This window comes from Theobroma cacao, chromosome 5, assembly GCF_053813885.1.
Source record: "Theobroma cacao isolate CCN51 chromosome 5, ASM5381388v1, whole genome shotgun sequence".
In the NCBI taxonomy this organism is placed as follows: domain Eukaryota; kingdom Viridiplantae; phylum Streptophyta; class Magnoliopsida; order Malvales; family Malvaceae; genus Theobroma; species Theobroma cacao.
In genome coordinates this window covers 35,454,168-35,471,314 of record NC_142643.1, presented here as the reverse complement: position 1 = coordinate 35,471,314, position 17,147 = coordinate 35,454,168, and the positions used below count along the sequence as shown (strand labels likewise).

The 17,147-nt window shown below is 30.8% G+C and overlaps 1 protein-coding gene and 1 pseudogene across 2 annotated transcripts; one reads left to right on the top strand and one right to left on the bottom strand.

Moving 5' to 3' along the window:
* Positions 1–3,984: 3,984 nt before the first annotated feature.
* LOC148762819 (uncharacterized) lies at positions 3,985–4,628 on the top strand (annotated as a pseudogene).
* An 8,380-nt stretch (positions 4,629–13,008) lies between these two features.
* Positions 13,009–15,547, bottom strand: LOC18598991 (Cysteine/Histidine-rich C1 domain family protein). Of its 2 annotated transcripts, XM_007028752.3 has the most exons (3): positions 15,166–15,547; positions 13,322–13,781; positions 13,009–13,166 (listed from the first exon to the last, which is right to left on the bottom strand). In XM_007028752.3, exons 1-3 carry the CDS (start codon positions 15,512–15,514, stop codon positions 13,163–13,165), a joined length of 813 nt encoding a protein of 270 aa, XP_007028814.3. In that variant the 5' UTR covers positions 15,515–15,547; the 3' UTR covers positions 13,009–13,162. The 2 variants fall into 2 exon arrangements, with proteins under 2 accessions (XP_007028814.3, XP_007028813.3); XM_007028751.3 differs by having other exon boundaries at positions 13,009–13,781.
* Positions 15,548–17,147: the final 1,600 nt, after the last annotated feature.

Here is a 17,147-nt window from a genome sequence, read left to right as displayed (position 1 = left end):
TAGTGCTCCAAGAAATAGGATTAGGTCCAAAGAAAATGCAATATATATATATATATAACTATATATATATATATATAACCCATCGTAGAATGTCTAGTATCCGGATAGCCAGTCCAATCAACATCAACATAGCATACCAAGCTTGGAAATGAATAAGGAAGAAAAAAATTCCACAATTCACGGTTTCTTTTAGATACCATAAAATTCGTTTGACTGCTTGCAATTGGAGCATGCATCAACTAACAAACCTATTGTAAAGCATAAGATGGTAGGCCGAGGAAAAGTAAGATATTGAAAACACCTACAATTCTACCACACTGAGAGCGATCGAAGAGTAAAGTTCCATCATAAAAAAACAGTTTCTTTCCCACAGTAACAGGAGTTGAAGTGAGTCTAAAATTCTCCCTACTCGAACGAGAAAGTAAAGAAGATAATATACTTCATTTGAGAAAACACCAGCTATTGAGGTGTACAATGTAATGAAGATCTCCAAAATCTTTTATGGAGAACTATGAAGAAAGATTTGAGATTAAAGAAGAATTAATACTCATAGAAGAGCTTGTAAGGACGATATCATCCACATCCAGTAAAAGGGTCAATATGTTAGACGAGGAGTGCCATATAAACATAGAAAAATATCTGCACGATTGCTTTTAAAATCAAGATTATAAAGAGCTTTGAAACCAAGCTTGTGGAGCTTAACGTACGTAAGCCATAAATTGATTGATGTAACTTAGAAACATGATTAAAATGTTTAGGATATACCTGGTGGTTGAGTCATGAACACCTCTTTATGCAACTGACCAAGCAAAAAGCCATTTTTCATGTCTAGTTGTCTTATGGACCATCCTTTAGAAATAACAACAAATAAAATAATTCGAGTAGTAGTAGCCTTAATAACATGGCTGAAAGTGTAGTCAAAGTCAATACCTTCTTGTTGCATACCTCCTTTTGCTACCAATCGTGTCTTATAATGCCTAATCATGCATGCTATCAGCTCTTTCTTTGATGTTGTAGACCCATTGATAACCAACAATATTCATGGATGGTTCTTGTGGCACTAGAGACCATGTATTATGTCACAAAAGAGTTGTGTATTCCTCTTTCACAGCTGAGATACATTTACTGTCCGTGTAATGTAAGCTTTTTTGAAAGATATGGGTTCAAGGGATGAAGACGATACAAATGCCTTTGGAGAAGTAGTGACATGTAAAGAATAAGACACTTTAGATCGATGAGTAGTATCACGACTGTGAGCCACCATTGGATGATTAGAACCTAAAGTAGAGGATGAAGGTTGAGACGATAATTGAGTTGATGGTATTAACATAGTGGATGGAATGGAATCATTCGCGATTGGAGTTATGAGATCAATGAGAAGTGGAATTGATCGAGAAAAATGTTCATTTCCTGTATAGTTGTTTTGACAAGTGCTCAACTTGAGGCTCGATGATGAATTGTAAAGTGGTTCAGGATGAGTTATGCCCTCAGTGCAAGGTGCCATTGATTCAGCACAAAACCTGATAAGAAAAAGGCAATGAAACAACTTAATAATCCCACTAGACTAGCTAGTATTGGAAACATTAGGAATAATCCCAGAGGCAATTGGACTTGAGAGTTCTGGCAAAAGGAAAATAATTTTCATCAAAGATCACATGAAGGGAAATATAAATTTGACTAGCGGAAAGATTCAAACAACAATATCCTTCCTGTAGATAAACTGTATCCCAAATATACACAACATTTTCTATAAGGAACTAAAGGGGGGTAAGTAACAAGTACACCAAAAACTCTCAAGTGACATATTCAAGTACAACAACAAACAAAATCTCAAATGGTGAACAATATTTCAAAACTAGTGTAGAAAGACGATTTATAAGATAAACCCATTGTAGAAACTGCCTTAAGCCAAAGTGAAAATTTGGAATATGCACGTTGGGTTACCCCTTTAGAGTTTGGCTAGTATGTATGTTTATAGTACCAATGAAATGTGTACATGTGTATATACACATGTGAAGTACATTGGAGTCCTAAATTAACATTTTACTCTATCATTACTCTTTGGCCTTGTTATAGTGAATTCTCATATACTAGTAATGAAGTTAATAACATTATATTTTTCATGATTGAAATAGTTGTGCTGTTATAGTTTTTCCCCTTTAATCAAACTCATTGTACTTTAGATAAGATACAAAGGATTTGTTGAAGATCTAGCAAATGAAGTTTAAACATTCATTAAGCCTACAAATGATAATATACATATATATTGGCGCCACCGAAATGGTGAACATAGCTATATAGTTTCACTTTGCTTTAATTAATTTTCATCATAACGTATGCGAGAAAAGCAACAATATAATTATATACATAATTTTGAAGAATACAATAATTAATGTTGTTGAGGGTTTGGCTGTGTTGTAGATAATCATGAAAAAAAAAAACTGAAAACGTGGTAGAAAGGAAGAAATATGTGGCTACTTTCACTTTATCGTGTGGCGTAGCTTATGATGAAGATAATGATGGTAGGTGTTTTTTGAGATGCGGATTAGGTAATGATGGCTGATGTTTTTGGTATTGTGCGTATGCTCTGTCATAGAAAGTGGTATGAGAATCCAATGAAACACCTTGTGCCGCCTGTTCCTGGAACTGTCCACGCCCGAATTAACTGCCTTCCTCTGTCACCACTCCATCCATTGCTTTAGTCCCTAGTTTTGGTCATAAACATACTGGGCTTCCATACGAAAGATTATTTTAATAATAAACTAGTTTGTTGCCCTTACGATCGGATGGTAATTTTTTTTTAATTGAGTTGAGAATATTTTGTGAAATAGATATATAATAATAATTATATTATCATATTTAATTATTGATGTACATGTATAAATTATTATTTTACAAAATATATAACTGTTATTATTGTAACCATCATTATAGTATTTGTGATGGTGCTTCTATAAAAAAAACAAAATTTTAAATTAAATTTTCAAACTTAAAGTAGAATGGGTAGTAACTCAATCTCTCTTAAAATTTTATCTTTAATTAATTGATCTGCATCACTTTTTATTAGTTATATTTAATACTGAAAATAGAATATGTAATAACTCAATCTCTCTCTAAATCCTATTTTTTGGTAGTTGATTTGCACCATTTTACATCAGTTACATTTAACACTTAAAAATAGAATATGTAATAACTTAATATCTCTCAAAATCTTATCTTTAGCTAGCTGATATGCACTTATTTACATTAGTTACATTAGTTACATTTAACACTAAAAAAATGATATGGGACTAATAAATAATGGAATAAAAAAATTATTTTTTTTATAAATACTCATATATAAAAAGTAAAAAAAAATTTAGAACGTTAACCATGGGAGGAAAAAAATCTAATAAGAAAAATCTAGAGGAAAAAAAAATCTAATAAGAAAAATCTAGAACATTAGTTGTGAGAGGAAAAAAAAATCTAATCCAAACCCAGCCCCAGACCCCAAGCTCACGCTTAAAATCCAACCATAAACCAATCCCATTAGACATCAGGCACACACCCCCAACAAACACGTGTCAAACCAAGAACGCTGTCAAGTGGCTTAAATATAATAAACTTTTTTTAGTTATTTATAATTTTCAACACTCAATCTACTGTAAAAAACTTACATTAGATTATTTATTAATTTAAATAAGTAAAAAGCTTACATGAGATTATTTATTAACTTAAATAGGACGCCCATATACATGTAAGTGTTTTTCTTTTTCACAGTCAAGTTGATTTAGTAATCTAAAATGCATGTAAGTGTTTTATTTTTTTTCTTAGTCAAGTTGATTTAGTGATCTAAAGTTGTATACTTGTTTGCTTATAATGAAGCAAAAGAGTGTAACTGTACAAATTATAATACTTCTTTTTACTACTCAAGGTGTGTTTGTTTTGAAGTAAAAGTTTTTTTGGAAAAATTTTCCAGACATATAGGTGTTTGAAAGATTGAAAATGAAATTTACCTTTATGCTTGTTGGTTGGGAAGGTAGTGCACACGATTCTCATATTTTGAATGATGCACTTTCAAGGCCAAGAGGATTTAGAATTCTAGAAGGTTAGATAATAAGCTTTAAAAATTTAAGAATTGTCATTAATTTGATAACTAATTTATTTAGCAATAATATAATGTTTGTAAACTTGTAGGCAAATATTATTTTACTGATGCTGGATATGGCATTCGAAATGAAATTGTAAGTCCACATAAAGGTGTTCGATATCATTTGAAAGAGTTTAGTAATGTTCGTCCTGAAAATGAGAAAGAACTTTTTAATCTTTGCCATTCATCATTGCAAACAACTGTTTAACGAATATTTGGGATTTTGAAGAAACATTTTTACGTATTAGATTCTAAACCATTTTGGAATTATGACAGACTAGTAGATATTGTTTTATGTTATTGTATCCTCCATAACCATATAATGGGAGTTGATCCTAGTGACTTACTTAACTAATTATTAGTAGATGACATAGAGTCTGAAAAGATAAGAATTGTTCCAACAGCTCGTGAAGAAAGAAAAGTAACTAGAGAATGGATGACCAAAAGAGATGAAATTGCACATGCTATATGGATTGATTATGAGGCTAGGATAATGTAATTTTTATTTTGTTTTCTGTTTTCTATTTTATGTCTTGAACATTGATTTGTTGCTAAGGTTTATATTATGTATGTTTTTACTTGTTCGAAATTATGGTATTGAACATTTAAGTTTTCATTAACATTTTATGTACTTTTTTCTTTATTATTGGTTTACTATATATGTTTATGTATGATTATTTATTGTAACTTATTTATTTTTAATATAAATCATTATGGCAGAGATGGTAAAGCCAAAGCAATTTCGATAGACAAAACTTGTGGAGCATATGTTACTTGAGATCCTTACTGTCACGACCCAAAACTCCTCTCGAGTCTGTGACAACTGTCAAGATGTTCCGATCGACACTCATTACCCGAAATGTCAACAGGAACCCTGCAAGGCTTTAATATCAGCTTCTCATTTCCAACTTAAAACAATATTTTTAGAACACTGCGTAATTAATTTTTTTATTAGAGTAAAAACAAAATAAATTCTTACATACAGTAGTACAGATAACTAAAGTATGAAATTTAATTTACAGTGACACGTGGGCTCTTAAATGACAAAAGTGAAAGAAGGCTATGAACCTATGATTTTTGAAGTAGTCGAGTCAACTATAGCTTTCGACGCTATCAGCTATTTACAGCCTATACTGAGCCTGAAATGGGTAGAAAAGAGGGTGGTGAGATTATAAAATCTCAGTGAGTAAACAGACATCATCATAAACATCTAGAGTTGAGTACATGGAGACAATAAGGTAAATTATCATAAACTGGATCACATCATTAGAACACATTTCATTCAAAATACGTAAAGAAGCTTATGAATCTTATAAAAACTAGGCTTATGTCATAAATCTATCATTGGGGACACATTGGTCGAGGCATCCTATCGAGACCGTCAAGGCTGTTAAAATTCCACATTTCGTATAAAATATATTTTTCGTTGGATATTACAGCTGTTCCTTGGCGTTGGCTGAGTTCACCATCACGTGGTGGTTCAGCGTGAAGTGATCTCAAATATCACCTTAGGAGCTACCCTACGCGCCTCTATAATCGAGGTGAGCACATATAAACGGGGTTACTGTGTCCCTCTCATAGGCTGGTCCACGGAACCCGCCTATTGCAGTAAGCTAATAATTATCCCACCAATCAATAAAATTCAATAACATGATATGACAATTATTGTAATTCATAGTCTTTCAAGGCAACCAAACAATCCGTTTTTCAATACAATTGCCAACTAGCCAATCATGCTCAATTTATCATAAGCCAATCAATGTAAATAATCACATTGCAACAAATAACAGTCTCCGTATACTCTATTTTTCAAAATCATAATTAATTTCAAAACAATTTATAAATTAATTTCATTAAAACACATGTATTCATAAAATATGAAAATTTACCTTTTAAAATCTATTTTTTCATAGAATTCATGAAATCGTCTAAAAGTCATCCTAGATAATTAAAATGACAGTAAGTTTACTCACTAGGTCTAGAGTGTAGATTCTCGAAATACTCAGACTACTGGTCCTCGGGTGTAATTCCCTTACCTTTATCGGAGGACTCACCACCTTGATATAATACAAAATCGAGAAATTCACCACATTGGTACTAAATTGAAATTAAACTAATTTAGACTACTAATGCATGATGTGGAATGCAAAAATGCACTAGTAACTATCTAAACTTGGTATTGGCCTAATTCATCTTATCACCCGATTAAATTACTAACGCGTCCAATTTAATCCCAAATTACTCCATTTCTTTTCTAATACCTCAATTCACCAAACATTATTCAAATAACACCAATTTCAACATCAAAACCTTCCCATTTTTTTCATGGAAAAATTCGGCCATTACAGTGCACTAACATCGTGATTTTTCTTACTTAATTTTTTCACCATTATTCATCATTTTCTAAGCCATTTCTCTTGAAATAATAACAATCCATCTCCTACACATATCAAGGAAGATTCGGCCAATGAAGATTCATGGGAAAAATGGATTCTTTTCTTGTTGTTTTGTTTCTAAATATACTAAACTAACTAAAAACACTAACATAACTTAAAATCAAATCATTCCAACATCTTTCTCTCTCCATACCCATTTTGACCAGCCATGAATTCATCATGAAAATATGTAATTTAAGCATGAAAAATAAAGAGAAATGCTAAAGGAAAATAGATTTCAAGCTTAAGTTAAAAAATCCTACCTTTTTTACTTGTTTTCCTTGATTTTTCACACTTTTTCTCTTGAAATTCTTCACCTAGGGTTTGTTCTTCATTTCTTTCCCTCTCTTCCTTGCTTGGCCGAATATTTGGAGAGATAATGGGCTGATTTATGCTGATTTTTAAGTTAAATAATAAAATATCCTAAGCTTGATACTTGTCATTTTCTTATTGGTCCATTTTTAAAATTTTAAAACTTTTAAACCTTTTATCTCCACCACATGATTAGTCAAAGGTCAAAATGAGGATAAGGGAAGACCATGTGCTGGACAAATGTCTTGGTGGTGAAAATTTACTGTTTTGCCCCTAGGATGGTAAAATTACCATTTTACCCCTATGCTCCGAAAAATACCGAGATTACAATTTTTCACTTCTCAACCTCAAATCATACTCCAATAAGTCCAATGTGATCAAAATCTTTCAAAAAAATTCCCATTTTATCCTGGAGTGGCAAAATTATCATTTTACCCATAGATAGTGAAATTCCTGGTTTGACTCCAAATTGATCCTCAAATTCTAAATCACTATTTAAAATCATTCATGGATTGTAAAATCTTCAATTTCACCCTAAATCTCTATTTGATCTAATTCGAGGCTTAAATCAACTTTGTTGTACTTCTAGGTACAATACTTACTTTTGTAAATTTTTCGGGACTCTCCTAGCATGCAAACATGCTATCCATCACATGTATGTCATGACAAGTATTTATAAGGTCAGACTTTACACTTACTGATGGGGCTCAAAAAGGAAATAAACCTTCCAATGTCTTTAATGCCTCATCTTACATTCGAGTACTGCAAGCTATAAATGAAAAATTTAATGTTCAATGTAAGACAAACCATGTGGAGAATCATCTTAGGATAGTGAAAAATACATCGAATACTGTCCAAAATGTTTTAGCCAAGAGTGGATTTGGATGGGATGACAACCTCAAGATGATCACTGCAGACAGACAGGTGTATGAGGATGAAGTTATGGTTTGTATGTATTTTTCTTAATTCTTTTTTGTTAAGTTTTATTATACACTTTTCATATTGTATATTAGAAAATTAATTCTTTATATATATATATATATATATATATATATATATATTTGTAGGCACATCTTAAGCATGAACCTTTCATCAACAAGAAGATTGACATGTTTAATGAAATGACATTAGTTGTTGGAAAAGATATGGCAACTGGGAGTTTTGCCAAATCATTTGCTGATATAGATTTTCAAACTAATACTGAAGCTAATGCAATGCTTGTAGACTTGGACAAGGATGTTGATGAGGAGATGAGGGGGAGGTAGTCATCTTCATCAATGGGAACTTCATTAGCACGATTTGTACGCAAAAGATCGCACAATCAGTCTTTTGAAGATGACAACATAATATTTATGTCGAAAAAATTGGAAGAGATTGCATCTGCTATCAAAAGGCTAAGTGATGATAAAATTGATGATAGTCTTTTTTATACTCAAGTGATGATATGGATGGATATGATGAGCACTTTCTTATCTCTGCATTTGATTATTTAATGGAGCATGAGAAGCAAGCAAGGGCATTTATGGTCAGGAGAGACAATCTAAAAAGAGCTTGGCTAGACAATTTCATGTTTCGTGGGGCTAACGATTATATTTTATGATTTGCAAGATATATGTTGGATATTTATAGGATGCTTAATTATATATGTAGGAACCATAGTAAGGCTTATGAAGGATGATTAATTATATTACTAGTAAGTTTATGTAGAATGATTAATTATATTATTAGTAGGTTTTATTATTTTGGATAATATTTGTGAGATGTTTGTTAGATATTTTTCTGATGTTTTTAATTATATATGCAATATGAATTTGTAAGATGATTAATGATATGTTTTATTATTAATGTAGAATGTTTTTATTATGCAAGATTATTAATTTCAATTGATGCATAGATTTTTATGTATTTTATTATTATATCATATTTTTTATATTGAAAATTAAATTTTAGAGGTTATATACAATTAATGAATATTAATATTTTCATACTTTTAAGATGTTAGAGAATTGGTATATATATAATTTTTATAATTTTAGTGATGGGGGAAAATATTTTTCAAAAGATGATCCAAACAACGAAAAATATTTTCCACAGTTTATCCAAACAATAGAAAACATTAAATTTTCTTATAAGATATTTTATACAGAAAAAATTTTCCTTCAGCAGCTTATTTTACGGTTACCAAACAGACCCTTAGTTTTCTCTTAATTTTTTCTCTTGGTTATGCCTATAAATTTTAAATGATAAAATAGATTTGAAATGAGGTATTTCAAAAATGTCAAATTTTATATGTGTTTAAGAGAAAACATATTTTTTAGTTGTTGAATGAAGTGAAAACTTTGGAAACACTCATTTTGAAAATTTAATGAGATTCGTGTACCTTTATATGGCTATCATAAAAAAAAAAAACTAACATGTAAGTAACAAGCTCATTTTTTGGATTTAATTGATTTTCATTTATTTGATTGTCAAGAATTTTTTTTATATTATTAATAAATTTGGGAAATGAGATTGACAAAGCAATTACTCTTGTCAAATAATTAAACCAGTATAAATATCATTTCACCTAGAAGTGAACCTCTCACAAAATAATTAGCTCTTGAATTTCGACTTTATGGTTGATTTCCTCCTTTAAGCAATATCATTGCTAAGTGTCGGGTTTATATTTATAGATTGCTATTTGATCCATGAGGAAGAGATTTAACTAAGCATGACATGAAGAGAGTCTCAAATTATAATAACAATGTCTTTCTTAAAAGATAAGGAAATTTTTTTAATATTTTTTATGTAAATAACTTATGAGTCATGCTATTTACTTTATTACTTTTGTTCTAAATATTTTTATCCATTGACGTGGTATTGGATGAGTTTAAATTATAATCAAACTAATAAGTTATTGTTATATCATAAAACAAAAAGTGTTAGGATTAATAATATTTTTCATAATTTTTTTAGTACTATAAATTCTAAATTAATTAGTGTACTATATATGCTTTTCTGAAAAAAAAAAGTGAATCATAACTTTTGATTGGAATAATAATTAATTTAATTAAGGTGATATGTAAAAATAATTAATGCCATTTATTTGGCTAAAAATAGTAACTTTTTTAAGATTTTTGCTTGGTAATGGGGTAATTTGGTAATTTCATAACTTTTAGGCTTTTTTTATCATTACCAAGTGTCAAGCAAGGCTTAGTTATAGATGACATATATTTATTTAATTTATTAAAAGTTAATAAAATATTATTTTTATTATTTTAATGATAATAGTATATTATGTAAAAAGATGATTGGTTAGATTTTAGCTTTAAATTTTAAAAATGTAGCTTGGTCCGACCATTCCATCCCGGCCGAAATTACGGGCCTGGGCCAGTGGGCTCGGTTTCACTCATGCCAAGCCTGAGCACAACTTTTAGGTTTAAGCCTGGCTCAATTAGATTATTTTATCTATCTCTTTTTTATGTCCCAAAACTATATCCTCTTTTTTCCTGACTTTCTTTCTTTCATTTTTAGTTAACTTTTCGGTATTAAAAATCATGGAACATCAATTTTAACCAAAAAATGATTTAATATTTTAATATAAAATACACTAAAGTCAAAGGTTTTTTTTTTGTAAAAACTTCATTAAAGTCAAAGAGGGACAAGCAAAATGGAACGAAAGAAATAATATATTTTTATTTAATTTCAATACTAAAATATATTTAAAAAAAATTAAAATATTAAAATGAAATAAATTAATTATTTTAATAATAAAAAAAATTTAACTTGGCTTTTAAAAAAAGAGGTCTGACCCAATCCATGGATATCTAACACTTTCAAAGGCACAATGTAAAAGCTAGAATATGAGACTCTATCTTAAAATTTTCGTGTTTGAATTCTGAGATAAAATTTATAAGATGAGAAAAAAATTATATTTCATTCTGTAACACAAAATATTCTTATATGCTTGTAAAAGAAATAAAATAATTTAATGTCCGCAGTTAAATGAAAGCCTTTGATTGGGCCTCAGAATGAGTTCAATACTAGTAAGAAAGGCCTAGGAACAGTAGCAATAAAACCCTAATTCTAACATAATGGAAATGGAATTTGCCCAAATACTCTTTTGAGTAGTGCTTTTTTAATTGTTGATCCAAATTTAGAGTATAGAAAATCATATAACAAACCTCTCTTCGCCACTATGATAAATTCTAAATTAAGTTGAGATGTTGAATATATAAAAGAGAAATACACAATTGATTTGAGAATTATATATCCATACAAATCATAAACCATGTCAAAAGGGTGTAAAATGATTTATGGCCCAAGGCCCCTAACCTGATTCTCGAATTAGTGAAAAGGAAAGATGTAGCAATAGAAATTTGATAGTGAAGCGACCGAAGTAATTGCTTGAAGAAGAATTATTAGACCAAAAAAAGCAAAATAGAAACTGGAAGAAGAATTTGTGTGGAGAAACAAGTCCATGAGAAAGTATATGTAAGATACATTTCCTCTGATTAATGGTCTCATGTTTGACTTGTTTCAACCCCAAATTATGCATTCCATTCAGTAGCATTTAAATCTGTTTCTTAGTCAAATGTTATTAAAAAAAAGTTTAAATAACAAAAGATTCTCTAAATTATATCAGTTTATCACTTGAGCCCCTAGCCTTTTATTGTAAAAAAAAAAAAAAATCATTTGTACCTAAAAAACTTCTGCTCTTTTATGGTATCCACATGAACTTTTAATTTCTAACAAAAAAATTAATGATAGTTAAAATCAATGCTAGTTGGTATTGTCAATTCATTTGGCATATGATATGACATATAATATAACTTGATGATGTGGTCATGTGATAGTTAAAGTAAATTTTTTTAATGCTTGTCACGTCATCAAGTCACGTGAATAACAATCGCTAGTTAGTATTAAGTCTAAGGACGGTTGATTTTTCATTACTGATTAAGGTCTTGTATGAGTATAATAAAAAAAATAAAATATTTGGAGTACAAATTAAAGGATAGGAATTTTTTTGGTACAATAAAAATAAAGGGACTCAATTATATAAATTGACATAAGTCAGGGGTTTTTTTTGCTACTTAAACCAAAAAAATATTATTTACTTGGTCCAACGTGTTGCGGAGAAAAATGCTAACATGGTAAGATATAATTGAATGGCTTGTAATACTGACGTGATTGGAAGAATTTATCTGATAATTTCTCCTAAATTCAATCTCTTTAAAATTTGTTATTTATTCTTCTTTATCTAATGAGGGTATCAGTTGCTGGTCCCTCTTGCCCTTGGTGTAGGTATGTGGAATGATGGAAGGGGTGTTGTTCAAGGAATTGCTAGCTCTTTGTTTTGTTGGTGATGTTCACTTCTGTTCTGGACTCTTTTTCGCTTCTGGCACGTTTGAGTCGTTGCGGAATGCCTCCTTCGTGTTTTTCATGTGTGTTCATTGGAATTCTGGAAGAATTAAACCCGGGCTATAGGAGGGTTCTCTGATGAGCTAAGGAAGGGCTTTTCGCTGTGTGCCTCTCAAAAGTAGGAAATAAGGAGGATGAGTCTGGTGAGTTTTTCCATATCTAGCGTTCTGATTTTGCTGTCCTCTTGTGGAAGAAGTTCGATTTTTTGTGCATTTTGATCCAAGGGGTTTTATATATGGCATGCATTTGATACCCGCTTGTGCTGTTGCGAAGCTGCTCTCGCCTAAGCTTTTGGTTGTCTCTAATAGTTATCTTTTTTATCTGTTCTTAATGTTGCGTTTTCTGTCCTAGGCTGGGGATCTTGGGTTTGTTTTGTCTTTCTTGACAGGGGCTGTTTTTTTCTATCTTTTTGATTTCGTAGGTGAATCTTCATGGGTGGTTTTGGGTAAATTTCCCTCTTGCAAGCCCTTTTGTGATCAAAGGGCGCTGCATTGTTGGTGCATAGGTGGTGAATGATTTATGCTGCTAATATGTTTTGAGTGGCAACAATCTTTTGTAATTGTACAGTCTCTCAAAGTCTTTACCATCTCTTTGTGTCATGAAAAGTCTTTTGCAGATCATGCTAGAGACTTGATGATGGCATAATGGTAACGAAGGCTAATAAAAGCAACACTTTCCAAAAAAAAAAGAGAAATTCTTGAGAGATTCCAAACTCAGAGACTATAAGCAACAATTAATTTCTTAATTATATTGGATGTAGAAAATTATTTACAGAAAACCATACTGGGAATTAATTGTAATAATTCTTCACACAATCAATGACAGATCTATGTATACCGATTGCTGCAACACTTCCCCATCTTCAACCTATACCCTAGGGCTCCCATCAACTGTTAAACAAACAAAAAATGAAAGATAGATCATCCAAATACTCCAAACAACAAATCACAGCAAAGATCAAGCTATAGTTGTGAAAGCAAAGTTAATTAATTAATAGCTTAAGAAGAAATGCTTTTATGTAGTTCTATCTGATCTAGTGTGGCACCTTCCTCTAGCAGCAGATTGAATGAGCACCTGCCCAACACCTTCTCCAATCCCTTCAATCAGACCTCCGATGAAATCAATCATCACTCTAGAAGCGACCTTAGCTGCAGCCCCTAGCATGCTGGACTTCTCCATGCCTTTGAAGCCATTGGCTTGAAGTCCATTCACCATGTTCTTAGCGCAAACTGCATGGAGATGATAATCGCAGACGGTGCAATGGTACACCCTCCCCGATCTCCGCTTGTTGCACTCGCCGCAGACGAAGCCAGGGTCCCCGTTGGAAGTGTACTGGGGCACGGGCAAGAGCCTTAGAGTGTGTGGGTGGACTGGGATGTTGATTTCGGTGGACAACATTGCACAGCATGGGTGCATCTGGAAACTGCAGACAGTGCATTTGAAAACGCATCCTTTGGTGGTTTTGGCACAGACATCACACCTCGATTTTAATATTCCACTTTTAACTGAAAAATCGAATATTTATTGCAAAACAAAGTTATTATTGACTCCCTCATAAAGTTATAATCAGTATCTGAGATATATGAACAAAAAATATAAATTAACTGATTGTCAGCCCTCCAATGTCAATTTTTTTCAGTTGCTTTTTTCTGATTTTTTTGGCAATGAGAAATTAATTAGCATGTTTTATTTTATAATGTAGATTCACATTTGTTTTTCTTTTTAATGTTTCATTTTCTTCTAGTTTTTTATTATAAAAAAAATTATCAAACCGAGTGTTCTAAATTTGATTGATGTGTGGGCTGTATGCATCTTTTTTCTCCAATTTGAAAGAAAAATGCATATTTGGTGATGTGAACTTTAATTAAGGATGATTATGATAAATCATGGTAACAAAATTTGAAGTTTTTATGGCTGATTTCGAAAAGGATATTTTGTTCTTTGAACTAAATCTTTTAAATTAAGCGGGATAACTAATATCTTCATTGGTGGCTAAAAAAAAAAAAAGAAGATGAAATTAATGACAAAAGAATTATCAAAGGAAAGCTGAAAAAATAGCTGCTGTTGTTTGATGAAAATGGAGCATCTTACCATTGTCGATATATGCTATGATTGGAATTTTTTTTAATTTTTTGGTTCAAAGTCTTTGGAATCTTTGGGGACGATGTACACAGCCTTTACTAGCTATATATTGTATATTTTTTTTCCTTGGTCTATTCTCTTCAACCTTCATTGGATATAAGTGATCATTTGAAGTACTCAAAAGCTTATTTGGACATCTCTCTGTAAATGGCTGAGTGCAAAGCTTGGCAAATTTAGTTATTTTCTTAATGGAAATACGAGGAATCTGATTTGGAATTTAGAGGTTGTAGAGCCTTGGTGTTTGCTGTACTTTGAAAATAGAAAACAATTATGACATTGAAGTTCATTATGGGTATCTAATATGGCAGCAAACATGAATGAAAACACTAAATTAGGTTATTCTTATATTGATTGATGTAGCAAGTAAGAATAATTTTGTTTATGTTTATATGAATTGAATAAACATGTAATTATTGTTTTATATAAGGAAAAATGTTGAAATAAATCAAAAAAATATTTATCTCTGAATTATTTGAATATGAGATATTAAAATTTTGCTTTTAAAATTTGTGTTATTTATAAAAAAAAAAAATCATTACGCTCGTCTTTTTATTTTCGAATTCAAATTATATAACACATTCTATATATATAAGTGAGGTTTTGCTAGAAATTATATATTCCCGCAGCGAAGGGAGCGCGGGCTATATAGTAGTATTTTTTCTTTTGCTTGGCGGCTATATGGTAGTATTATTTATAATTACAACTGACGAGAAAGGGGGAAGAAAAAGACAGAGGAATAGTAGTTACCAGGTTTTGGAAAGAAAATGATCTTGTGTACGGGATGGATGGGATGCCTCTTAAGAGCTGGAGGAGCTAAGGCGCAGAAGTCATGAAGCTGATAGTCACAATCGGAGCATGTGAAGCGCTCGCCTGCGCCGTACTCCTTGCAGGCAGCGCAGGTGAAGAGGTCAGGCAGGTTAGTTTGGGAGATGGGGTGCTGCGGGTGGGCGAAATAGAAGATTTCTTCTCCCAGCTGGGGAGCCTGAGGGGAGGTGGGGAATGCCACCTGATGAGGAGGCGGTTGGTCCATGGAAGGGGCCTTGTATTTTAAGGGACATGAATTGGTCTTCTTCAAGGGTTTGCTGCTCATCATCATCCCTCTTTATGCTCGTCTAGTGCTGCCATTTGCAATGACTGATGGCGAATATTTATGCTGGAAAAAGTTGGCACTATTGGGGTTTGAAAAAGGAAGGGGGGATTATAAGTTATTCACCAATGGGAGATTTATTTATTACTTTTTACATAATTATTAATTATTCACTATAATTTGTTTTGTTCCATTACATGTACATCAGAATTCAATAATAATAATATCTACATATCGGTTTTGTTCAAGATTAGGTTGTTAATTGATTAATTATGATCAATGAGTACAGTTATTCATCATGTTTCACACTTCTAAGTCTAAAAAGTATAATAATAATAATAATAATAATAATATATAACGAAAGTATCTAGCTATTTCGTGGTAAAATTAATTAATTAAGTTTTATACTCTAGTGTAATTTAATTTTATGGATATTAATATTTTACTTAATAAACCATAAAAAATGAATGTTGTACTTTATGTAACCTCATATACATTATATATATATATATATATTAGTTTTACATTTGAAAAGTTGTTATAGGAGAACTAGTGTATCAAATTAATATAAACAATTATATAATTATTTTTTCAATTAACACTAGATAACGAACCATTCAAAATAAAACTAATTAATATAGTTGTTTCAGAAATGATCCCTGTACCAAAATTTTCTGTGCTATAAGGAGAAATAACAATATTTGATTTTCAGACGTAAAAGAAAAAAAAAGTATATAAGGGAAAAAAACAGATAAGTTTGTGTTTGATGGGGTTCCTATTATTTCCTTTTCAAGTATTCATATTTTCACTTGACGATTAGGTAATCTATAATAGTTTTATGTGTGGCTTACAATTTAATATTGAAAGTTAGTATTGTCATTTTGCCAAATGATAATCTTTTCTTAATTTGGAATCATTTTTGGTGTTGTGTGTGTATATATATATATATATCATCTGCAATTACTAGATTAATTTGTAAACAATATTTTCACACATATTATTGTGTGGCATAGATTGCATTTTATCCTTGTTGCATCCCACCACAAATATGATTAAGATCTAAAAATAACTTTTGAAAAGTTACCCGATCAATTATATGATACCAATTAAAATGTACCTGCAATTAATTTTCTTAGGATTTTAAATTCAAACTATAGTTGTTCTGATACCACTTAAAAACTTTATTTTAAGGTTTTAAATCTAAACTATGATTGTTCTGATGCCAATTAAAAACTTTATTTCTAATGTTCTAGACTTAAAAATCTTGAAACTCATGGTTTTTCGAAAACTCAATTTCTCAAACACAACTACAATCAATTACATAGGTATAATTCGATCAAACTACCTTGTAGTCTATAATATAGTATCAAATAAGCATGCTTAGGATTTAAATCGTATAAATTATAATTTTGAATGGTATGTTTACACAAATATGAAAAAACACATAGGGCTTAACTTGCAATCATAATTAATTCATGTAATCAAAATACACCATCAGTTAAGCTTCTTAAGGTTTAAAATCTAAACTATGGTTGTTTTGAAACCAATTAAAAACTTTACATATAGTAAATTATACTTATTTACGATACGATCTACCGTAACAAAAATTTAAAATACACAAAAAGGTACATGATTTTTTATT